Source organism: Bos grunniens, chromosome 26, assembly GCF_055505025.1.
Source record: "Bos grunniens cultivar Pamir isolate PY7600 chromosome 26, Bosgru_T2T1.0, whole genome shotgun sequence".
Taxonomy (NCBI): domain Eukaryota; kingdom Metazoa; phylum Chordata; class Mammalia; order Artiodactyla; family Bovidae; genus Bos; species Bos grunniens.
In genome coordinates this window covers 42319151-42345629 of record NC_141190.1, presented here as the reverse complement: position 1 = coordinate 42345629, position 26479 = coordinate 42319151, and the positions used below count along the sequence as shown (strand labels likewise).

General features: G+C 47.1%; 1 protein-coding gene across 1 annotated transcript in view; it reads right to left on the bottom strand.

The window, feature by feature from the left end:
- Positions 1–25498, bottom strand: part of LOC147344470 (scavenger receptor cysteine-rich domain-containing protein DMBT1-like) — a 100131-nt gene extending 74633 nt beyond the window's left edge. Inside the window, 13 exon segments of the mRNA XM_086378085.1 lie at positions 899–928; positions 1926–2243; positions 3972–3977; positions 5509–5705; positions 5707–5824; positions 7683–7688; positions 8495–8812; positions 9655–9846; positions 11126–11182; positions 18973–19287; positions 23722–23916; positions 24644–24880; positions 25468–25498. Coding sequence (XP_086234211.1) covers positions 899–928; positions 1926–2243; positions 3972–3977; positions 5509–5705; positions 5707–5824; positions 7683–7688; positions 8495–8812; positions 9655–9846; positions 11126–11182; positions 18973–19287; positions 23722–23916; positions 24644–24880; positions 25468–25498 — 2020 coding nt within the window.
- Positions 25499–26479: the final 981 nt, after the last annotated feature.

Here is a 26479-nt window from a genome sequence, read left to right as displayed (position 1 = left end):
CACATGACCAGAGGAAGGAACCATGGCTGTGTGAGCACCTTCCAGGTGCCAGGAATCTTTAGGTATCATCTAATACGTGACCTGGGGCTTCCCTACTCTTGCCTGGAAAATCCCATGGACAGAGGAGCCTGGTGGGCTGCAGTCCATGGGGTCGCTAAGAGTTGGACACGACTGAGTGACTTCACTTTCACTTTTCACTTTCATGCATTGGAGAAGGAAATGGCAACCCACTCCAGTGTTCTTGCCTGGAGAATCCCAGGGACGAGGGAGCCTGCTGGGCTGCTGTCTATGGGGTCGCACAGAGTCGGACACGACTGAAGCGACTTAGCAGCAGCAGCAACAGGGGCTTCCCCGGAGGCTCAGTGATAAAGAATCCATCTGTCAATGCAGGAGACACAGGTTCGATCTCTGGGTTGGGAAGGTCCACTGGAATAGGAAATGGCAACCCCTTCCAGTATTCTTGTCTGGGAAATCCCATGGACAGAGGAGCCTGGTGGGCTACAGTCCCTGGGATCACAAAAGAGTCAGAGACGACTGAGCAACTGAGCACACGCAGTCCATGAGCTTACTCTGTATTCTCCATATTATTCCCACTTTAATGAAGAGGAATGGAGATGAACTGGGAAGGAGAGATGACATGTCTTGTCTGTGGTCGTCTAACTGAGGGGGTCATATGCCATGCTGTCTCTCCCATTAGGGAGTAAACCCCATGAAAGAAGGGTCCAGGGCTTTGACCACTGCATGGCCCCCGTGCTTCACTGGCACAGAGTCTGGCACATGGTTGAATGAACAGATGAGTGAAAGAAAGAAGCTGCAAATCAAACCAGGATCTGACTCTTAGCCTCATGACCTTCTCACATCATGCAGAGTCTAGCAGAAGACATAACACGGGCCCTACCTGTAGCCGGAGCAGCTGTGGAATCAGCACCTGCAACATGGAGACAGACTATGCATGTTACCACGTCTTAATGGGAGAACGTCTACTGTGAACATCCTACAAGCAGAGAGGGGTGGGCGGCAGACAGACAGAGACTCTGCCCGTGAGAAGCCTGGCATTTTCTGGGGATTTGGGACACAGGACCAGGCAGCAAACCTGGGCTGTCCCGGGACATCTTCAGGGACCACTGCTCCCTGGGTGCCTCAGGAGTTGACAAGGGTGGCTCCACATGGGCAGGTGCAGCCTGAGAGCTCGTCATTCGTCGGGACGTTATTCAAGTCACCAGTGGGGCAGAATCGGGAAAGACTGGGGGGCAGAGAGTCAGCCAGAGGGACACATAGTTCTGGGGAGGTCACCAGGCCCAGATGTGGAAGGCCTGGCATTCCAGCTGACAACTTGGTCCATCACCCCGAGGTCACACGCACAAACGTTAGTGAGGACCCACAGGGGTAAGATAAACAAGGGACCTGAGTGGTGGGAGTCGTGTGCACAGGAAGGCTGTTCGGTGTCCAGAGGGGCAGGGCTTTCTGCCCTGTCCAGAAAGCTGACTGTCCAGTCAGTTAATGCAACAAGAGAATTTGCTGCTTTGAACCTGATGCACTTCTACTTTTATTTTTGCCACAAAATGTAAGAATTTGGATTTTTATGCCGAACACTCTGATTTGGCTAAATTCAAGGTCATTGGGTCGCAAAGAATAGGACATGACTGAGCAACTGAACTGAAGTTCAGCTTAGAATTTTCAAACGTAACCAGCCACTTCTGAGCTGAGATCCAGCCTATAAGTCATATTCGGCAATCGCTGCAGCTAAGGGGGTGGTTGGGTGGCTGAACAACCTGAAGGAGCCAGGCTGCCTGCCTGGCCCACTGACATCCTGAGGCTGGGCTGTGGGGTGTGTGTGTATCACTGGGGTATGTGTGTGTGTGTAGGGGTGAGTAGGGAGGCCACAGGAGCAGCCCTCCAGGCAGGTACTGACAGCAGCTGCTCACCTGCGCAGATGACGCTGGCGTCCTCCAGGTGCCCGCAGTTGTGCCCGGCCTCACCCCCATGCACGCACTGCCCCAGGTGGCTCTCGCTGCCCACACACTGCAGGTTGTCCAGCGCAATCTTCCCAGAACCTGCCCCAAAGTGGGCCCCTGTGGGGGCTGCCACAGCCTGGCCACACTCCAGCTGGCGGCACACGACGGCGGCCTCGGCCAGGTCCCAGAGGTCATCACACACAGTCCCCCACGTGTCCTGGACCAGAACTTCCACGCGGCCTGAGCATCTCCCCGGACCGCCCACCAGCTTCACAGCCACCCAGGCCCCTGGGGAGGAACAAGGAGGAGAGGCATTGAGACGCAGCTCTCTGAGGTCAGGAAGGTTTCCTCTACTGGGGTACGTGGGTAGGTGCTAATAAACTATTCAGAAATGGTGTTTCTGGGTCACATAATCCTTATCACCAAGAGTAAAAGAATAGGCTTTGCAGCTTTCTTTACTTTATTTGGCTTTTCTATTTGCTTTCATTGGGAGGACTTGTCTTCTATGAATCAGCCCAACAGAGCAGGGAGTGGATAGTCCCAGGTCACTTTTAAAGGATTTGTTCATTGATTACTGGGCTTCCCTGGTGGCTCAGATGGTTAAGAATCTACCTGCAACGCAGGAGACGTGGGTTCAATCCCTGGGTTGGGAGGATCCCCTGGAGAAGGGAATGGCTACCCACTGCAGTATTCTTGCCTGGAGAATTCCATGGACAGAGGAGCCTGGAAGGCTATATAGTTTGTGGGGTCACAAAGAATCAGACAGGACTGAGCAACTCACACTCCTTGATTACCTGGTGATGCTATCAAGGTATCACACAGAAGATGCACTTGTAGAAATGTCAGCTCACCAAGTAGAGGTAGAGGGGCAGCTCCCATCAATAGTGAAAAGCTACTTCTTTTTAAGCAGTTGTCCAACTAATTATAAAAAAGGATGCTTGTTTTTCCAAATGGATTCCTAGCCTTGTTTCAGGCTTGTAGTTTAGGGCTCCCACTGCAGGGGCACAACTGAGCTCCCAGAACAGTGACGTCACTTCTCTGCTCCAAAGCTTGGCCCTGACTCCACTTTTTCTTATAATTCAACTGTAAGATGGAAACAACATCCTCCCAGCTACGTGGCAATGTCAAAAAGACTGAAAAACGTGAAAATGTGAGTTGCTCAGTCATGTCCAACTCTCTGCAGCCCCATGGACTGTAGCCCGCCAGGCTTCTCTGTCATGAAATTCTCCAGGCAAGAAAAGATTGTACTAGACCATATTTGGAGAAATATGCCAAGAATGGTTGTATGGAGGGTTTATCAGCTCATGGGAAGGCCCAGTTGAGGAGATCGATTTTACCCAAATGAAACAGTGATGAGAAACATGGAAAATCTGAATTAATAATTAACATTTTATCTATCATATCCTTTATTATAATAAATTCGCTTCGTAGACAGCTTAATAATATACTTAACATTTCCATATAATTTTCTCAAATAGTCTTGGCATGAGCAATTAGTCCTTATTCATACCTTCTCCTTGTCTAGGTAGCTTTTATCCAGGCCAACATGAAAAACACAGTGAAGCCAACATGAAAAACACAGTGAAGCCAACATGATCCTTGTAGTTAACAGGTCTGGGTGAATCCAGCCTTTGCCACTTATGACTGTGTGACTAGTTATTTGAGCAGTTCACTGTGTTCTCTGGGTCTCTGTTTATTTTCTTGTGAAATGCTGGGAATAGCAGCTTCCTTTATGATTACTGTGGACCACACTTAATTCTGTGCATGGCATACACTAGTTTCTCAGAAAATGCTAAGCACAGGACTGGCCAAGTCACAGAAAGGCATTACCTGCTGGCAGGAGGGTGGAGTGAAGGCTGGGAGGGCCCGTTGTGGGTATGGTAGCTGACAGTCCAGCACCTGCAAACAGGTACAAACAGGACATCGCTCGAGATCAGGAGCCTCCTAACCCCACGTAGGAAAGGAAAATCCTTGCAATGAGAACATTCTGAAAAGTCAGACTCAAATACAAGGCACTGGGTCCTCCACTGGCTTCCCTACAAAGTTCTAGGCAGGGAAGACCTCTCTTCCCCCATCTTTAAGCTCAGTTATCCAGTCTCTAAGATGAGGGTTTAGAATATTCCCCATGGTCGGTGCATCCGTGCTCTCTCCATGAGTTTATTGTGGGATCTCTTTGCTGCCATCTCTTCTTTCCCTTTCAGGAAACAACCAGCTGTGTTCTATCATGGAGACGCAGCATTCATATCAATGAATGGACTTCTCCGGCTCTCCCTAGGTGTTTGGCAAACCTGCCTAGACTGCATGGTACCCAAGCAACGTGAGACAAACATGGCATCTTTGAGCAGCTCTTGTACCTCGTTTTGTCTCATAAAACATCAATCCAAGCAAACCTTCTTACTGCCATCTAATTATGGGGTCAGTTGGACCAAATCAGTGTTTAAAATGTCAAATGGCAATTAACCCAACAAACTGAATGTTCAGTGTAAAGAACTGATGTCTGATTTCAATTTTAACTAGTTGCCGATGGAGTTGGCTTCAGCCTTCAGTAATGACCTGCAGGTGCTGAAGGCTTCTGCCAGAGAAGATGGTGACTCAGACAAGTCAGATGTCAGGGGAGAGGTGCCCACACGGGCTGCCTCAGCACCAGGAGCTCTGCTGCCTTCTGCATCCTTGCAGCCTCTGTGAACATCAATTTGAGGGAGCTCGCCCAGTTACCACCACCTGACAGGTGTACAAATATTGTCTGCTTTTAATAACGCCTTTAACTCCTTTGGATCCTTTTCAAATCGACTAACAGTAGATTCAGTTCCTAAATCAGCAGGATACAATATGGATTTCCCATAAATAACTGAAGGGGAAGGAACATTCAGGAATGTCAGGTGATGGATGAGCATCCCAAATACCCTGCCCTTTTTTGTTATCAGCAGTCCTTGCACAGTAACTGCTATTCCCTTAAGCATCTTTTGTTGTCAGTCACTAGGTCACGTCTGACTCTTGGTGACCCCATGGGCTCTAGCACGCCAGGTTCCTCTGTACTCCTCTATCCTCCGTAGTTTGCTCAAACTCATGTTCGTTGAGTCGGTGATGCCACCCAACCATCTCATCCTCTTCCTGCCCTCTTCTCCTTTTGCCTTCAATCCTTCCCAGCATCAGGGTCTTTTCTAGTGAGTTGGCTTTTTGCATCAGGTGGCCAAGGTATTCAAGCTTCAGCTTCAGCATCAGTCCCTCCAATGAATATTTGGGGTTGATTTCCTTTAGGATTGACTGGTTTGTACTTACTATAGTAAGTATCTTTACAGTGGTGTCTTCTGGAAGATTAATAGGGCTGAGAGCAAATACAGTAGGCACAGAGGACCTACCTGTGAGTGTGTGGGCAGAGGAAGCAGCTTCAGACCCGGGGACAGGAGTCAGGGCTGGTGGATCGTCAGCACCTGAAGGTTGAAACACATCAGCTTGGCTTATTATGAACAGCTGAACAACGGGTGTGAATAGGGGCTGAGATGTCTGAAGGGGCATAAAAGCGGTGACGTCCTGGGAGATGCCAGCCACTCACCTGTGCAGATGATACTGGCATCCTCCTGGTGCCCACAGTTGTGCCCGGCCTCGCCCCCGTGCATGCACTGCTCCAGGTGGCTCTTGCTGCCCACACACTGCATGTTATCCAGCACGATCTTCCCAGAACCCACCCCAAAGTGTGCCCCCATGGGGGCCGCCACCGCCTGGCCACACTCCAGCTGGCGACACAACAGCAGCCTCGGCCAGGTCCCAGAAGTCATCACACACGGTCCCCCATGTGTCCTGGACCAGAACTTCCATGCGGCCTGAGCATCTCCCTGGACCACCCACCAGCCTCACAGCCACCCAGGCCCCTGGGAGGAACACGGAGGAGAGGCACTTGGGGTCTGCCCTCCCATCTCTGGAAGGCTCCCTTTATCCTTTATCATTTCCAGGTGGTCACATCCCTATTTTATAATCAGGCAAGCTCACGCAGTCCTCAGCCACCCAGATAGCAAGAAGAGCCAGAATAGTCTTCAATTTCAAGTCCCCTCAGGAAGACTTTATCCTCCCCTTTTCCAAAAGGTGAAGCTTTCTTTAAGAAACTGCCTGAATTCCTAGATTCTCCCAACAAGAACCTGTGTTATTCCCCCTACCATGGACAGCGATAGAAATAAGAGATTTCCGTGTATCTAGTGAAACAAGAAGCACTCCAGGCCTCCCTGTCCATCACCAACTCTCGGAGTTCACTGAGACTCACGTCCATCGAGTCGGTGATGCCATCTAGCCATCTCATCCTCTGTCGTCCCCTTCTCCTTCTGCCCCCAATCCCTCCCAGCATCAGAGTCTTTTCCAATGAGTCAACTTTTCGCATGAGGTGGCCAAAGTACTGGAGTTTCAGCTTCAGCATCAGTCCTTCCAATGAATATTTCAGGACTGATCTCCTTTAGGATGGACTGGTTGCATCTCCTTGCAGTCCAAGGGACTCTCAAGAGTCTTCTCCAACACCACAGTTCAAAAGCATCAATTCTTCGGCACTCAGCCTTCTTCACAGTCCAACTCTCACATCCATACATGACCACTGGAAAAACCATAGCCTTGACTAGACGGACCTTTGTTGGCAAAGTAATGTCTCTGCTTTTCAATATGCTATCTGGGTTGGTCATAACTTTCCTTCCATAAAAGCACATAAACTAAAAACAACCAGGGAAGTGACTCACAAATAAAAAGTTCAACTTACCAGACAGACTAGTTTTTGCTGATGATGGTGATGATGGTGGTGCTGGTGACGACGGTGCTGATACTGATGGCACTGACAACAGTGGAGGTGCTGATGGTGACAGTGTTGATGATGGTGAGGAGGATGACAGTGCTGATGGTGAAGATGATGGCCATGACGACAACGGCCAAGGTGATGCTGATGACAATGAGGATGATGAAGATGATGACTCTGCTCCTAATTATCAGAATAAGAAAGATTCCTTGTTTTCAGACAGTGGTTCTCAAAGTGTGATCGGCAGACCAGCAGCATAACCATCCTGAACGTGTTGGAAATGCAAATTCTCACACCCCACCCTACTGAATCAGAAACTCTGGGGGCGTGGCCCAGCAATCTGGGTCTTAACAAACCCTCTGGGCGGTTCTGATGCTCATTAAAGTTTTAAAACAACAACTGCTGTTTTAGGATAAAAAGGAGTGATGGAAATGGCCCCATAGTTTTTTCCCAGTGATCAAAGTACTCTAAAATCATATAAATATACATTTTTAACTGGTGTCGTTTCTTTGCTTATTAAGGAAGATCAGATCTTACAGACTCCAGGGGGATAAATTTCTGATCTAATCACTCCAGAAGACAGATGGTCATTTTCTTTCAAAAAAGTGATTGTGATGACTAGTGGGCATAATCATAGAAAACTATTACATCCTAAAGTCAATGACCATTTTTAAAAAGATTTTTTTTAATCTGGACCATTTTAAAAGTCTTTATTATTTCTGTTTTATGATTTTTGGGGGTCGGGGGAGACTATGAGGAATGTGAGATATTAGCTCACTGACCAGGGATCAACTCTGCACTCCCTGCATTGGAAGATGACGTCTTAACCACTGGACCACCAGGGGAAGTCCCAGTGACCATTAACTTATACTCCTTCAGTGGCCCCAGACACCTGCAATGGCCTGGGAACTTAGTTCTGATGGGGGAGGATTACTGTACCAGGTGACAGGGTAGTTGGCTAGTTTCTAACTCCCTTTTTTTGCTGGTATTGCATTTCAGTGTTGAGCTATCCACCAAGCCACCCCTAAAGAGTGCCTGGGATCTGCCCTCTAGCAGCTGCCCAGAAGAGGGGCCAAGCAGCCCAGGATGAGGTGGTTTCCTAGAGGAGAGCGTGAGCACAGGAGAGCCAGGTTAGCGCTGCACGTCCGTGAGTTCCGTCTGCATGGCCACTGAACTAGGCACTGGGAAAGCTTTTAGGCTTCAAGCGATATGGACCAGGCAAACCAGCCTCCATTAACTGCTTTAAAGCATGATTTAACACGGTCATTTTCACCCCATTTCTATCTCACAGGATCAGTATTAGCCAGATAGGATTAGGAGTCAAACCAGCCAATCCTAAAGGAAATCAACCTTGAATACTCATTGGAAGGACTGATGTTGAAGCTCCCAATACTGTGGCCACCTGATGTGAAGAGCTGACTCACTGGGAAAGATTGAAGGCACAAGGAGAAGGGGACGACAGAGGATGAGATGATTGGATGGGCTCACCGACTCAATGGACGTGAGTTTGAGCAAACTCCAGGAGATGGTGAAGGACAGGGAAGCCCGGTGTGCTGCAGTCCATGGGGTCACAAAGAGTCGGACATGACTTAGCGAATGAACAACAACAGAATGGGACATAGAGATAGCCCAAATCCCCCTGGAGGGGACCAGGTTTTGAAAACTGTTAATGTGCAGAGGAAACCACCAGCCCTCTTGGGAGGGGGTCCCTGCCTCACTGCTCATTTGCTGTCATGATCCATTCTGTCGGGGAGTCGTTGGGACCCCTCACCTGAGCAGATGGCCCCAGCGTCCGCCTCGTGACCACAGCTGTGATTGAACCAGGTGTCGTGGGCGCACAGGGCCAGGTGGCTCTCCTCGCCACTGCAGTGCACATTGTCCAGGAGAATCTTCCCGAAGCCCGGGCCGAAGTGGGCACCGGGAGGCGCGGACACCGCCCAGCCGCACCCCAGCTGCCTGCATACCACGTGCGCCTCCTTCAGACCCCAGCCCTCGCCGCACACCGACCCCCAGCTGCCCTGGTAGGAAACCTCCACCCGCCCAGAGCATCTTCCAGGGCCGTTGACCAGCCTCAGCGTGGGCCAGTCTCCTGCGGGAGAGAACGTCAAGGTTAGTTCATGAGACTTCCCTATGGAACTCACCCTTTGTCTGGCTTACAAATTAAAGGTAATCCTTAGATTACTCCACACGTCTGAGCGCATTCTAGGCAAGAATTGCCTAATAATTACCCTGCTCAGTGGCGTGCTCTTTACCACCTACTCAACAAAGCAGATTAGATGGTAGACTATGGATTTGGAGCTTTAGGACTTGACATCTGCAGGACAGGTGTGAAAAATTAGGAAAACGTATCTCCATCAGTGGGGAAAAGAAAATAAATGGCTTACTCAAAAAATGTAATATTATAGCAGCTCAAATCAGTGAGATGTGTATATTTTCATATATGTGTGTATATCAACATAGATGAATCTCACAAATGTGCAGCGAGTAAAGAATAAAAGGTACTAAACGATATATAGGGACTAATGTAATTTGTGTGAAAGAAAACCACAAAATAACATGCACCAAGATGACATGATTCCTATTCATAAAATGTTAAAAATGAACTATAAACACAGAATTCAGGACAGTGCTTCTCTGAGGAAGGAGAGAGCAGAGCCTGGAGTTGGGGAATTTGGGGAACCTTCAATTTATCTTTATAATTTTTATAATGCTTTATTTTTTGATAAGACTGAAACATCAGTATAATAAAATGTAAGCATCAGTCATGTCCAGGTAAAGGGGACATCAATGTGGTTGTTGACTTCTTGTTTCTCTGTGTATTCTGAACTTTAAAATGTTTCTCTGGAAAGAAGGATGATCCAGTGCTGAAACCATGACGGAGGCTTAGCTGACCGACCCCAGTCCTGGAGGCCGTGACCCTTCTTGTCTTACTATGGTCTTGCCCTGAGCTCCTCTGAGGCCTCTGAGCGTGCAACTCCCTAGGGTCCTTCCTGGGCTCTGATAATCCCCCCAGGGTTTCACGAGAGCAGTGGTACATCCTGCCAGGAAGGTTCTGACCTGATGGGCTGGGCCAAGGAAAACTGGCTCTTCGACTTTGTGCTGGTGAGTCGACCACAGGTAGAACTAGAACAGCAGGGAAACGGTGATTAGGACCAAAGCATCTCTTTCTGAGACCAGACACAAGAGCACTTTGGAAAAGGACTCAACCAGCAGCTGGTGAACAGCTGCCAGCTATGCCACAGCACTACCAGAACCTCTGGGCTGGCCACATGTCATAACAAATGACCTGTTTCTAATGAGGCTGGGGTGACCTTCAGGCTGCTGTTAGAAAACTTGTAAATGTGTTCTGCTGCCCGCCACCCCCCGCCCCCAACCAAAGCCTTGTCCCCTTTCTGCATAAGGATGCTCAGCAGTAATAAAACAATCATGGAAGAATCGGGCAAAAGTTCTAAGAATCATAGTATCCAGACAGATTTGATCGTCGACCCCTCGGAAGACACTGTGTAATCTGATGACATGACCATCCAGGTACCACCCATCTGCACGGTAAGGCTGTGTATCTGTAGATCCAGTGATGAAATCATTGCCATACCTGGTATGTCAGTTGGTAACTCTTCATTATCTGCTGAGATGGAAAAACAAAAATATTTGGTGGAATTTGGCTTCATTAGTTTGCTCACATGTGAAATCCTAGCACTTCTTTCTGAGGAGGGATGTGAGCACCAACAGGGGGCTACCAGCATTTTCCAGAGTGATGCCTGGGTCTCTTGAGCAGAGGGACTTGCCGCCACTATGCACCGTCTAGAAGGACTGTTCTTAACTAAGACCAGAGCTACCCCAGCAGGGCCAGACAGCCCATCCACACATGCAGGGCTCACGTGCCCAGTCGATGAATCATGTCTGACCCTTTGCAACCCCACAGACTGTAGCCTGCCAGGCTCCTCCGTCTGTGGAATTTTCCAGGCAAGAATACTGGAGAGGGTTTCCATTTCCTACTCCAGAGGATCTTCCTGACCCAGGGATCCAACCTGCATCTCTTGTGTCTCCTGTACTGGCAGGTGAAATCTTTCCCACCATGCCACCTGAGAAACCCATGCAGGGCTTACACATTCATTTACTGATCCAATGAACTTTCCCTGGGTGCCTCTAATGTGCCAACCACTGTGACAAGTGCTGCAGATACAGTGATGAGAAAGGCAGATAAAACCCTTGTCCTCTGGAGCTTAAAATCTGGTTCCGAAGGTGACACTGGGCACCACGTTGCCTATAGAGCCCTTGGCAGTGAGTTGTCCCCGGCCCTGACCTACAACTCATCCTTCCTCTGGGCTTAAAATGCTGAAGTGGCATGTAACAACGTACCACACCCATCTTCATTGCTTTACCTCACAGTTCACTGACCTACCTGAGGATACAGCTGGGTAGTTCACATCTTCCGGGACGGCAGAAGTTGAGAGAGCTGCTGGGAAAGCAACAGTATAAGAGAAATGACTCCTGACGTTTAATACCAAACAGGAAGACAAGGGGGCTTCCCTGGTGGTTCAGATGGTGAAGAGTCCGCCTGCAATGCAGGTTCGATTCCTGGGTTGGGAAGATCCCCTGGAGGAGGGCATGGCAACCCACTCCAGTATTCTTGTCTGGGAAATCCCACGGACAGAGGATCCTGGAAGGCTACAGTCCACGGGGTCACAAAGAATCGGACACGACTGAGTGACTAAACACAGCACAGAAAGAGAAGGACTTTATTCACCTGCTTCACATTTCCAGGAGAAGAATTCAATTAGCTGTGGACAAGTTCATTCAATACAGAGCATTTAAAAAGGAACCATCAGCCTTGAAAACACTGTGCTAGACACCAAAGGCACATGTTGTATGATTTCATATACCACACGTTGTATGATTTCACTTATAGGAACTAATCAGATGTAGCACATCCGTAGAGATAGAAAGCAAGTTGGAGGCAGCCAAGTGCTGGGGGGAGGACTTGTGATGACACAATGGCTGAGGCCATTAGCAAAGAGCAGACCTGCTGCACGCTCTTGACCCAACTGAGTACCATGGGGCAGAATCTCCTCTTCTAGAGAGACACTATCGCACTGGACACACCTCAAGGCCCAGAAACCCAGGCTCACGGTGCCTGACTGGGCACCAGGCTCTTAACACAAACTCACTGACTTAACGCTCACAAACGCTCCTTGTAACACACAGTCATCAGCCCATGTTTCAGAACAGAAACTGAAGCACCAAGGGGGAGAGAAACCCGGTGAGGGTCCCACAGCTGGGGGGCAGGAGAGGGCGCTCCAAACCCAGAGACCAGCAGCTGGCACTGAGCACCATCCTGCCAAGAGCCTGGGCCATGCCCCTCCAATTTCAGAAGAAATCTGAGCCACTTAGACAGGAGATGGAAGAACTGACTGGGCCCACCTTTTCTTTTGTAAACATTTGGAAGTGAATGCACATTTGTAAACTGGGATCGGTGGAGCAGTATTCACTATTCAAGCATTTAGTTATGTATTCATTTAATGAGCACTGAATGCCTATCAAACAGCAGATGCTATTCTTGAGACCCTGTGTGTGTGTGTGTGTGTGTGTGTGTTTGGCTGGGGACAATGTCAAAGATGAGAAAGATACGGATTCTGCTCCCGGAAGCTGATGACATCATTGGAGAGATGAATGGACACACAACTGTACAGGAAAGGAATAGAGCTAAGTGAGGACAGAGAACTGTGAGTCCAGAGGAGGGATGGCAGCTGCCGGTCTGGGGTGGGGGACTGGAGAGGTCCCTTCTCTTTACTCTTCACTTTCCTCATCTCAGAATCTCTGAATAGGCCGCATGCCTAGTCAGTGTTCTTAGTAGTTAATAGGATTTGAATGTGGTTTAGGGAGAAAAAAATAGTTCAGAGATTAATCTCTAAGCTCTGAAGTCAGATTGCCTGTGTTATCATTCCACTGCCTTTGGGGATAATATTTAACCTATTTGAGTATGAGTTTCCCTGTTGAGAGAAGGGAGATTACAGAAGTTTTCTTATTTGACTGTCAGGAGGATCAGATAAGAAAATCCATGTGGGGCAGTTAACACAGGGACTGACGTGGAGGAAGGAAGTGCTGTCCACCAGGCGCAGCGCATGAGTCACCTGGGCAATTTAAAATGTTCTGGCAGCCACATTTTAAAAAGTAAAGAGGAACAGGTGAAATTAATTTCAGTAATGTACCTTACTTAACCCAATACATCCAAATTTTGATCATTTCAACATGCCATCCATATAAGAATGCTGATGAAGCAGTATTACATTCTTCCTAGGGTACCAAAGATCCAGGGTGTATCTGACATGCACAGCGGGTTTCAGCCCCACAGAGCCACATGGAACGCAGGTCCGAGGGCTCACTGAAGATCACATCAGCATCCTCAGGGCGTGAATCATTTGATGGTGTAACTGACATGGCAGCCTCACAGATGATGGAGAAGGAAGAGAGCATGGACTCGCACCATGCAAAGATAAAATGACCTGTGTGGTGACTGCACACACCATGACCAGGAAGACGCGTCCCCTCTTCAAGTGACTCAGGGAAACAGTGAAACCTTTCCAGGTTGGCCACTTCCCAGACATCAGGCCAGATGTTCTGATTTATTTCGTAAATTTTAAAGATATGAGGTGACTCTTTAGGAACCTCCCGTTCTCATTCATTGACACACAGACCCACCGCCATGGCCCCCACATAACACAATCCTGCCTTTTCCTCCCACTCTGTACAGAGTGGGACTGACAGATGCTAGACCACCTCTCAGCCACCGGTCCTCAGCCCTGTGAGATTTAACCAGCCCCTTGCTCTCTCTCTGTCTCACGCTTGATGGCCAAGCTTGGGTGCTCAGTTTTTTTTTTTTTACAATAATTATATGTTTGGGGTCTTAATATTCTTCCCATTGCTGGCTTTGAAGATGGGCAGGAGGCCATGAGCCAAAGAATTCAGGTGGCCTCTAGAAATTGGAAAAGGCAAGGAAATGGATCTCCGCTTCTAGAGCCTCTGGAACGAACAATGCCTGGTGTAGCCTTGGGTTTTAACTCACTAAGACCTGTTTTTGTCCTTCAGAACTGTAAGATAGTAAATGTGTGTTGTTTAAGCCACTAAGTTTATGGCAATCTTTTAAGGCAGCAACTCATACAATAAGCAAATATTACATGTGATCAAATGATGCTTCCTCCAAAGAAAAACTGAAATGTATCATTTATGAAAATTAAGGGATTTTGAAAACTCTGAGAAGTTGCGAAGATGAAGATTAAAAAAAGAGACACGTGTACCCCAATGTTCATCGCAGCACTGTTTATAATAGCCAGGACATGGAAGCAACCTAGATGTCCATCAGCAGATGAATGGATAAGAAAGCTGTGGTACATATACACAATGGAGTATTATTCAGCCATTAAAAAGAATACATTTGAATCAGTTCTAATGAGGTGGATGAAACTGGAGCCTATTATACAGAGTGAAGTAAGCCAGAAAGAAAAACACCAATACAGTATACTAATGCATATATATGGAATTTAGAAAGACGGTAACAATAACCCTGTATACGAGACAGCAAAAGAGACACTGATGTATAGAACAGTCTTTTGGACTCTGTGGGAGAGGGAGAGGGTGGGATGATTTGGGAGAATGGCATTGAAACATGTATAATATCATATATGAAATGAGTCGCCAGTCCAGGTTCGATGCACAATACTGGATGCTTGGGGCTGGTGCACTGGGACGACCCAGAGGGATGGTACAGGGAGGGAGGAGGGAGGAGGGTTCAGGATGGGGAACACGTGTATACCTGTGGCGGATTCATGTTGATGTATGCCAAAACCAATACAATATTGTAAAGTTAAAAAATAAAATTAAATTAAAAAAATAATTACAAAATTTTGATGTTCAAAATAGTTTCTAGTATTTGTTTACAACAATGACATTGTTATCTCTCTCTCTTTTTTTTTAAGAATCAGCTGGAGCAACACTCTGAAAATCACCCCATACAAGCTACATTATAAAGGGCAGGTTATAATGAATTGGGCTTCCCTGGTAGCTCCGCTGGTAAAGAATTCACCTGCAGTGCAGGAAGCCCTGGTTTGAGTCCTGGGTTGAGAAGATCCCCTGGAGAAGGGATAGGCCACCCACTCCAGTATTCTTGGGCTTTCCTGGTGGCTCAGTTGGTAAAGAATCTGCCTGAAATGTGGAAGACCTGGGTTTGATCCCTGGGTTGGGAAGATCCCCTGGAGGACAGCATGGCAACCCACTCCAGTATTCTTGCCTGGAGAATCCCCAAGGACAGAGGATCAATGGCGGGCTGCAGTGCATGGGGCCTCAAAGATTTGGACATGCCTGAGCAACTAAGCACAGCACACATAATGAATCACTCAGCAAAATAACTCAACAGCAACTCTTTCATTTATTTTTCTCCTGTATTTTGACAAGCAATCAGAAATGTCCCAGGAAAGAGCACAAAAATGTTCTCTTACCTGACAGTACAGTTTCTGAATTTCCATCACCTATTGGGTACAAATAAATGAAAATATTTAATGTTCAATTAAATCAAATAACTTCTACCTCACCTACTTAATCATTTTTAACAAATCAATGATGTGACAGGTCAAAAATACCACATGTGAAACATAGTGAACTCCTGCTGAAATACAGCCCCTTGGACATAATAGACTCTCAGAAATATTTGCTGATTTGATTGATTTGAGGAAGAGACTCTAAAGGTAGTAGCTTCAACCTGTGATATTGGCTCCAAAGAATGCTCACCCCCTGAGAGCGGGCTAGTTATCATGAACGAACTAGAGAATTAAATAATAACTCTGCACGCCAAGACCTAGAACTATGCCCCAAGTGTCACTGACACTCAATAAAGTTTGCTCTTATCATTCCATGTACATGATCTCATTTAACCCAAATGGAGCACAGTGAAGCAGATGTTTTAGTCCTCTTTATTAAAAAAGAAAAGAGAGAGATGTTTTAATCCTCGTAAAAAAATGGCTTGCCCAAAGCTACACTAAATAAATGGCAGTGAAAGTGTTAGTTGCTCAGTCGTGTCTGACTCTTTTGCAGCCCCATGAACTGTATGCAGCCCACTAGGCTCCTCTGTCCATGGGATTCTCCAGGTAAGAATACTGGAATGTGTAGCCATTCCCTTCTCCAGGGGATCTTCCCGACCCAGGTATTGAACCTGGGACTCCTGCACTGCAGGAAGATTCTTTACCATCTGAGCTGCCAGGGAAGCCCAAAAATGCAGAGTGGAACTCAAACATGGAGATTCTACTGCTAAACCCATGGTCTTTCCCTCAACCCACAGCTCAGCTGGGTAATACACGCCTGTCTTCAACACGTTCCCACTGAGTTTACCAGTTGCACGATGCAAGACTCAGCAGTGTCCTAATGCTAATGCTAATGCTAAGTCGCTTCAGTCGTGTCCGACTCTGTGCGACCCCATAGACGGCAGCCCACCAGACTCCCCGGTCCCTGGGATTCTCAAGGCAAAAACACTGGAGTGGGTAGCTATTTCCTTCTTCAATGCATGAAGTCGTGTTCAACTCTTAGCGACCCTGTGGACTGCAGCCTACCAGGCTCCTCCATCCATGGGATTTTCCAGGCAAGAGTATGGAGTGGGTTGCCATTGCCTTCTCCCAGCAGTGTCCTAGTCCATCAATAAATGGATGATTCATGTCCAACATATGTAGTATGTTTTCCCTCCCCAGTTTGGCTCATCATTTCCAACCAGAAAAGCTTTTAGTTTTAAGTCAAAAGGAAATTTTGCATCAAATAAGGACTAATATTGCAAATTCAACGTGAAAAGACTTTCTACCTTGTGGCAATGGCAGTGACTCATTAGCATTCTTTTCAAGGAGAGGAGTCAAGACTTCAGTGGCTGTTAAGATGTAAAATATTCATTCTGAGCCCAAATAGTGGGAATGAACATAGGTTGAACAGCTGCATAAGCTACACGAAGATTTACCAAGACTTTCCCTTAATACGGTGTTAGCAATAAGGCTTTTAGTAGCAACTCCATTGGCAAAAAGAAAATATTAATACTAGTTGATAACTTAAAACCCTTATGATTGAAAAGAAAATGAAGCTAACTCTTATGGAGGGATGAAAGTGGCCCAATAGCAGTTTCAACTCACTTGATGCAAATTTTCCTTTTGACTTAAAAGTTAAAGGGTTTTTTTTTTTTTTGGTTGGAACTGATGAGCCAAACTGGGCAGAGAGAAGTGAAGTGAAGTGAAGTGAAATGAAAGTTGCTCAGTCGTGTCTGACCGTTTGCGACCCCGTGGACTATACACTCCATGGAATTCTCTAGGCCAGAATACTGGAGCTGGTAGCCTTTCCCTTCTCCAGGGGATCTTCCCAACCCAGGGATTGAACCCAGGTCTTCCACATTGCAGACAGATTCTTTACCAGCTGAGCATACTGCATATTTTGTAAATGAAAACTTACAGGTGGGATCATGTCAATGGCTCAGGAAAGTGGAAACAGCAAATAATGATAGTAAAAAATGGCAATCTGATCCATCCCATTGTTTATTCTACGGTTTCCTTTATGATCTACCTATTACCTTCCTGGGTGGTTCATAGAATGAAAAATGTCAAGTCAATAAAACAAAAACATGCATTTACCCCATGCTGGCTTTAAATTTTCAGTCTCTGTTAATATATGGAGAAAGAAAAGATTGCTTTTAGGAAAAGGGATATTGTTTCTAGAGAGGCTTCAATTCAAAATGAATTTTAAAATGAAAGACTATGATTCCCGGAAATAAAAATGCTGATGCTCCCTGCCTTAGTTCAGATGACTTTAATTAACCATCAGACACACGGACACATACTAGCCCAGTGTGTCTAGTAACACATCCTACACAATCGTGGTCATGCTAGTTCCTCCCGGAGACTCTGCAATGTCTCCAAATAGGAGGCAGATGGTCCTGACACACACGAAACAGGTGGAACCAGTGGCTCTACAGAATTGTCTGCTTTTACGGCACTCTAAACCCAAAACCCAACTAATAGAACAAAACAGAGGTAAATCAAAGGGAAAAGAAAGAAACAAAACATGTATGACAAAGCAAAACACACACACGCACAAACACACACACACACACACACACACACTTCCACCAATATTTGAGCTGCCTGAATGGACTTTAGAAACTTTTACATTGTCATGGATACAGTCATTCTGGTTGAATACAACTGGGATTTTTAGCAAATGACCCAGTTATTTGCTCTAGATCCGCTAGATGATTTCCTTTGTTTCCTTTGGTACACACCTTTGTGACTTCAGGGTTGGTTGTGTAAGTATCAGTCACATGTTTGGTGGAAATTCATTTGTTTGTCTGGACCACTGGTTCTCAATCAGTGGCAACTTCCCCTACCCCCAGCCCGCAGACACTGGATAATGTCTGAAGACATTGTTGGTTGCCACAGTTTGAGGGGTGGTCCTTCAGTGGGTAGTCATCAGGACACTGTTAAACATCCTACAATGTGCAGGGCAGCCCTCATCACAGAGAATTATGTGGCCCCAAACATCCATTGTGCTGAGGCTGAGAAACCCCGGGCTAAAACAATCAAGACAATTACTAACTGGTCAAAGACTTGTGATTAGCAATACATGGCCTGGACTGACAGTCAATAGGACAAAACTCAGCGCTATTCTAATTTCCTAAACTCCTGGTTTCTACACCTTCATTTGACTGCATACTTTTTAGTGGGAAAAGCTTATCTTTTAGCTCCCCACCATGCCCTGTGGAAATAGAACGCACTCAGTGAATGATTATGTCACTGCTGACTTCCGGTGTTTTTTCACAGTCACTTTGGAATCCAGTCCTTGTAATGGAAACCCCAGTACATTCCATTATATTTCTCTGTTTAAAATCCATTTCAACATCTATTTGCTAGAAAATTCCTGCGCTCAAGTTGAATGCCTCACCTGACAACTGCCTCTTGACTTTGGGCTCCTACAAGTGGTCATAGATGGTCTACACACATGATTTTATGGCACTCTAAACCAAAAACCCCACTAATAGAACAAAACAAAGGCAAATCAAAGAGGGGAAAAAGAAAAACAAAAATATATGATAAAAAACCAAAACACACGCACAAACACATGCACACACACACTTCCAACAATACTGCACACAAGTGCAAGCTCTGCTGATGGGATTAGTGGAGATGCTGTCTGGATGATGGGATGTGCATCCTTGGCGGGAGAGGTGACTGTTACCTGAGCAGATGACACTGGCGTCTTCTCCAGGACTGCAGTTACGGATGTACCAGTCGGCATGGGGACACTGTCCCAGAAAACTCTCTCTTCCTGTACAGTCCACACCATCCAGCAGAAACTGGCCTTCCCCTGCCCCCAAGTGGACCTTCACCAGGGCTGCCAGGGCATGCCCACAACTCAGTTGCTGGCACACCACCTCGGCTTCATGTGTGTCCCAGTGGTCATCACAGACCCTGCCCCACTGGCCGTGGTAGAAAACCTCCCCACCTCCAGAACATCTGCCTGCCCCATTCACCAGCTGCAACTGCAGCCAGTCTTCCAAAAAAAAAACATTGCATGTTAGGAGAAGGGACACTTTCTGCATTAACCCGTTTGTTGAGCTGTTCAATAAAGACTTATTGAACACATGCTGGATCCCAGTAGATGGCCCTGTGGCTACTATGATTCACAGACCAGACCTGGTCTTTCCCAGCCCAAAGTTTAGAGTTTAGTTTGAGGAGACTAGAGGAGGCAGCCCCATTGATCCAACATTAAGTTTAAAGTTACAATTCTGCAAGGTGCTAAGAAGTGAAAGTGGAGATGTTCATAATCTTTTGAGAGCATAAGGGGTAGGGGTTCCAGGATATCTTTTCTAAGGAGGGATGATGGACCTGAGGCTTAGAGGAAGAGAAGGACGGAGTTAAGTAGATAAAGAGGGATGGAGTAGAGGCAGAGCCTTCCTTGATGCATTGAGAAAAGGCAGAGGTTATGAGTGATGAGAATGCATAGAAATCCCCAGATGAAATCATTCTGTTTGGTAGTACTTGTAAGGTTGGGACCTACTCACCATTTAAAAGCGCACAACCCACCAAATCATATCAAATGAGGAGTTATAAAACCTTGACTCACCCCCGGGAAATGGTGTCAGCATCTCAGCATCTAAGAGCAAAGAGGAAGAAACGGGATATCATTGCTGTCATTGAAAAACAGTCCACCCAAGTTTCTTGGTGAGCATTGTACGTATGCGATGATAGCCCCGTGGAGTAGACGTTAAGCTAAAAGCATGATTCCAGGCGTATATCTGGTAGGTTCTTTCTAGAAACTGGTAGTATTGGGTTGGCCAAAAAGTTCGTTTGGGTTTTTCCGTAAGATATGATGAGCACCCACAAAGCCACAGGCATTACTGGGGCAGCTGAAGTCAGGATTTTTGTGTCTGATTTTAGTTTAATTATATCTTTGAATGACGATTAAATCATATCCATAGCCTCTCTCCATAATTTTCTAAAATGCATCTAGGCAACAAGAACAAAACAGTAAGGGGAGAAAATGTTTTATGCATGGTTCAAGGCCAGGGATCGACCACTTCTTTTCTTTCCCTTACTTAGTCCTTTCGGTTAAATTCACTATTTGTTTTCGGCCCCTCCCCCACCTCCTGCAGTGGGTTATGCTGGCAAATATCATCAGAGGATGGGGCGCTTGGGGTGCTCTGTTAAAGATATACTAAGGTATGTTTCTCACCAAAAGCTCCTGAAGTTTCGTATTCATCATCTGTGAGAAAGAAAAGAAAGCTGATTGTAACTTGGGTCTAGCAGAGACAGTTAAGATTCTGGAATGTCCTGCACTTGCTGGACGGTTCAGCTATCATCCCACTGTTAAGACTCCAGTGAAGCAGTTCAGCCTGGAATTAGTCTTTTATACGGTTTCTCCAAAAAGGAATATTGGAAGGAAAGGCCTTCTGACTATTTCAGTAGTTGCTGAAATACAAACATCTTAATCCAAACTTCATGAAAAAAAGAAAGTGAAAATGAAAGTCACTCACTCGTGTCTGACTCTTTGCGACCCCATGGACTACACAGTCCATGGAATTCTCCAGGCCAGAATACTGGAGTGGGTAGCCTTTCCCTTCTCCAGGATACCTTCCCAACCCAGGAATTGAACCGAGGTCTCCCAAACCAGGTCTCCCACATTGCAGGCAGATTCTTTAGCAGGTGAGCCACAAGGGAAGCCTAAGAATACTGGAGTGGGTAGCCTATCCCTTCTCCAGCGGATCTTCCCGACCCAGGAATCGAACTGGGGTCTCCTCCATTGCAGGCAGACTCTTTACCAACTGAGCTATCAGGGAAGCCCCGAACTTCATACTCAGGAATAACACAACACATTCAACTAGGATTGGTTTTCCTGTTTCTCAACCTGAGATTGGGGTTGGAGACACTTGCAGGCTAAACAGGTGCATCTTAATGTTACCAAATGTCACATATTCAAAGCACTGTTTTTATACCACGATAAATGTGGTTTTGTTATGACTGGGAAGTACAACTCCAGGTGACTTTTTAAGATAATGGGATCTCAAAGAGAGTCTCTGCTCTGGACAGGCAACTCTGGGCCACGCTTTCGGGATCATTTGTTTGAGAAACACAGGAACTGGTTACTCCATTCAAACTGGTCCCCTCACCCACCCACCAGTCAATCACTCATTTCTCCAATTAACATACACTGACCTTCTTCCAACATCCCCGGCGGGAAGAGCACTTCAAGAAAAGGGAAACGGTAGAGTGAGTTGCAAAGACAGGGGAAGGTGGGTCTGGAGACTCTGGTTTTAATAAATGAGGGCGGCTGGGGAGCTGGCCAGACTGTAGGGCGTGTGACTGTGTGTGTGTTTGGTGGGGGGAGAGGGGAGATTGCGGGCACATGAGGTAGGGGAGAAGGGTGAGGTTAGCAGCAAAGCAACAAAGACAGCTCCACACATTTGCCAATTCTGTTTAGGCTCAGGGCAATTTTTTCCAGAATGCAGGTATATGTGGTGAAGGGGACTGAATACCTGATGTGGAGTCCAGAGGCCTGAATATTTGCCATGTGACTTTGGTTGAGGAACATGACCTTGACTTAACCTTGCCCCTGAACCTCAGTTTCTTTATTTGTAAAACAGAGATCATAAAACAAGCCCTCCTGAGTTAGTAAGGATGGCGAGGGATAGTGACTGGACAGTGTCTAGAAAGCCCTAGAAGGTGTCTAGAAAATGGGTTATGCCCAGATTAACGAGTCATGTCGGGATTGACAGCTTGAGGCAGGCTCTCAGGCAAAACCGTTCAAGAGACTCAAAGCACTTGGGCTTTGAGGGCTTGGAAAAAGCGGCAGGCTAAGATTACAATAAATATTCAGTCGGTCTGTCAACATATCATACTGGAAAGAGATTATTCCTCTCCCCAGAAAAATGACAGAGGAAACTTAATCAACTTTACTCCATAGTGAGAGAATCAGAGGAAATTATTGGAAAAATAACTGGACTGAGGCTGACATTTGAAGACAGAGCTGTAGATAAATCTGCTTTGTTAGTAAAACAATGATTAATTATTTACCACCAATGAATATCAATTAATAAGTCCTTATTAAAATGAACAAATTCAATGGTACATGCCTGGTTCTAAAGCAAGGTTTCTTAACTGTAGCATTAATGACACTTTGTTCTGGAACATTCTCTGGGGCGGGGGAAGGGGGCTGTTCTGAGAACTGCAGGATGTTGAGCAACATCCCTGGCCCCCACCCATAAGATGCTAGCAGTGCCCCCTTGTGACAATCAAAAATGTCTCCAGACACTGCCAAATATCCCCTGGGGGACAAAATCACCCCTGGTTGAGAATAACTGTTCAAAATCCTACTTGAAATGTGGTTTTCAATTCCCCCCAAGTAAGCGACTTCAATGATTTGCTAACTGGGCTACTCTCAGCCCCTCTCTGCATGCAGCACTACCCCCCACCACCAACCTAGGTGCTTGGCCTTGAGGACATGCTGTAGAATAGACTAGCAGACTCCTCCTATCACCGGTCCAAGCCCCCTGGAGCACCCAGACACGACAAAGCCGATTCTGCCTGTACAGGAAAGGTCTTGGGAGTGACAGGCCTGGTTTGACCATGAAGTGGGTGCCAGGGGTCCAGGAGTTTGGAGGGATCAGAACTGCCTTTACCCTGGGCAGGGAGGTGGAGGTGATGAGACGGTTGGGAATGATGGTTTAATGGACCAAAATCCTCCTCCATCCCCTTATTCTACTCTCAGGCCAGAGCCACCTTCAGCGGGAAAGGTTCCTGAAGGGCAGGTCTAGTCTCAGTCGTTACCAAGAGAAGTGAGTCCACTCGTTTGTGACAGAAGCTGGCACATAGAATAGTCTGGAAGTCATGGAATACTCTGGAAGTCATGGAATAGTCAATTCCACAGGAGACGGACACTGTGTCCACTTCTGGGTTGCCCACCAAGCATCCATGAATGGGCACTTGGCTCTTGAAATTCTTAATAATTTTTGTAAAAAGATGCACATAATCATTTTTCGCTGGAATCTGCAATTACTGCAACTAGACTAAGTCTTTTCACTTCAAACCTAGTAGTCTTTCCTAGACTGATCACCCTTGGCTTCTCAAACAGACACAAGAAGGTTGGGGTTAGAGTTAGATTGTCTAACTGAAGCTCCAATACTTTGGCCACCTGACGAGCCAACTTACTGGAAAACACCCTGATGCTGGGAAAGATTGAAGGCAGGAGGAGAAGGGGATGACAGAGGATGAGATGGCTGGATGGCATCACTAATTCAACCCACATGAGTTTGAGCAAACTCTAGGAGATGGTGAAAGACAGGGAAGGGAGCCTGACCTGCTGCAGTCCATGGGGTCACTAAGAGTCGGACACGACTGAGCGACTGAACAACAAGGTGAGTCAAGGAGAAACTGAGGAAGCGACTGGAAAAAAATGAAACATCAACTCTCGGGAAAGAGAGCCATTTACCGGAGCAGATGACGCCAGCGTCTTCCCCGGGCGCACAGTTGAGAATGAGCCAGCCGGCGTGGGAGCACTGCACCAGGCACGACTCCACCCCAGAACAGCGCCCCTGGTCAAGAAGAATGGGGCCGGCGCCCCAGCCGAAGCGGGCCCCTCCGGGGGCCGAGACGACCACCCCGCAGCCCAGCGCCGGCACACCACCTGCGCGTCACTCTCGCCCCACAGGTCGTCACACACCGTGCACCACACGCCTTCAAAATACACCTCGATGCGGCCAGCGCACCTTCCCTAACCTTCCACGAGCTGCACAGAGAGCCAGTCTTTGGGAGAAAGGCAGTCCCTCAGTCCCCGCCAAAGCGTTGGTGACCGGAGCCAACATCTCCCTCACCCCCGTCATCACCAGACAGAAACTACTGTTCATCAGGTGCCATCCGGGTTCCTGGCACGGGGCTAAGCCCTTTGCAGCGGACATCTCAGGACTTCCTGACCGCGGATTACTGTCCCCATTTTACCAAGGAGGAGGAAACAGGGACCGAACTGGAACCACAGCGCATCCCGATAGCTCCCGGGGGTCCTCCATCAGGTTGCTATAGGGTCCTCAGCTATGGCTGGGGTCATCCACTTGACTTTGGCTGGCCTCGTGGGGAACATCTGGCTTTGCTTTGTTCTTTTCAAAATCACTTCCCATTCGATCCTCCCATCCCCACTGGCAAGAACATCTACATCTAAGAAGACAAAAGCTGTAAGCTCAGGGCTCCTTACTATTTTAGCTTAAATATTTCTTGACTCTAGGATGCTTTGCACTGAGTCATCGCCAGCGTGGAGCCGAAGGTACCAGAGGGGGGAAAAAAAAAAAGCCCTTGCACAATAGACGCATGCGCTGTGCTTTCCTCCGGGGCACTGTGCCCTGCCCCGCCCCAGGCTGTACATCTTCGGGACAGTGTGGGACTCTCTCCCATCAGCTTTCTCCTCCCCTTCACCTCTCTTTGCTTGGGAACACCTCGCTGGCGCCTCCACTTCCCCAGGAGCAGGTAGGGGAGGGTCTCAGAGCGCCCAGCGGACTCTGGGTTTGCTTCTCGTCTCGGTAGCTGTGTGGCCTGTGTGGGCAGGTAACCTCCCACTCTGCTTGTCTGCAAAACGCGGATGCTGATAACAGTACCTGCCTCTAAGGAAATGAATGAACCAAGTATGCATGAAGGTCCAGGTACTGAATAGCCACTTGATGAGCTGCAATTTTTATTATCTCCTCTTTACCCAGGAATGATTAGAAAGGCAACCAGACTGATAAAAGTTCCCAGGGCCGGCTGCTGACCGAGGCCCTCAGCAGGTTGGACTCCCCAGCAGCACAGAGCTGCGCTTCTCCAAGTGTGGTCCTCACCCAGCCTCCATCATTCGAATCTCCGGGGAAGTGGACCCCTGGAGCACACACCACGTCTGGGACTGGGGTCTGTGGTTTTGCATGTTCAACAAGATCTTGGGGGCGACTATGGTATATCCCGATATGTAAGAGCCCCTGAAATAGAGACCCGTGAGTCTTTAATGTGTAAGAACCATGAAATGAGATAAAGATCTGAGTGCATTCCTAGCTTGTTAAGCAGAAGTAAAAATGGAGTGTCTTTATTTCCAGGGGAGAGCAGCCTGCCCTGCAGGTTGGGGACTACCCATCCCATCCCCAGGGGGTCTTCCGGGCTTCTCTGCATCCTCTGCCCTGCAGGGCCAAGCCACCCAGGCCACCATCTGGCTCTGACTCACCATCTCTCTGCTCCGCAGGTGTGCCCGGCATGGAGCTTCTCTTAGACAGTCTCTTCCACAGGTTTTCTCTGGGTCCTCTGCCATCCCCCTTGGAATAAACTGAGATGCATGAGCCATGTTAGAACCTGAGTGTTCAGAACAGGGAGAGAGAAATAACCTCCCAGCAGAGATCATGGTCTGGCATCAGACAGCAGCTTCCAGGCCCCACTCCAATCCCACTGACACACAAGCTCAGCAGAGTGGGACCTGGGAATCTGAATTTTTATCAATCCCAGTGATTCTGTTGTTCAGCCAAGTTGAGAAATGACTTTCTTACCTTGCAGTGTATAGCTGGTCTGTTAACTATTACTTTTCATCAAATAAGTGTTTTCATCAGCTATTCCAACTTTTTGTCAATGTATTTTATTACATGTCTTTATCTATTCTGTAGTTAATCTGGAGGCATTTTATTTAATTAAACTTTACATGTAAATTCAATCATGCTTCTTAGTTTTAACTGGATGTTTTCTAATATCTCCTGAGTTTGCCTTTTTACAATTGTTTCTCCCTTTTTTGCTTTTTAAAAATTTTTTCTATTTTCATCTTCAACATAGATTTTTCTGTTGGCTGGGTTTTTAATTAATATTATTTAATTAATTTTACATTTTGCATTTGTCTTTTAAAGGTAGCTTGGGTAAAGGATGAGCTATTTATCTGTTGCTCAACAAAAAGACCCCACTCCAGTACTCTTGCCTAGAAAATCCCATGGACGGAGGAGCCTGGTAGGCTACGGTCCATGGGGTTGCTAAGAGTCAGACATGACTGAGTGACCTCACTTTCACTTTTCACTTTCATGCATTGGAGAAGGAAATGGCAACCCACTCCAGTGTTCTTGCCTGGAGAATCCCAGGGATGGGGGAGCCTGGTGGGCTGCCGTCTATGGGGTCGCACAGAGTCGGACACGACTGAAGTGACTTAGCAGCAGCAGTAGCCACACAAAAAAAGCAGTCTTGTTTTTCCTAACTCTTTCTGG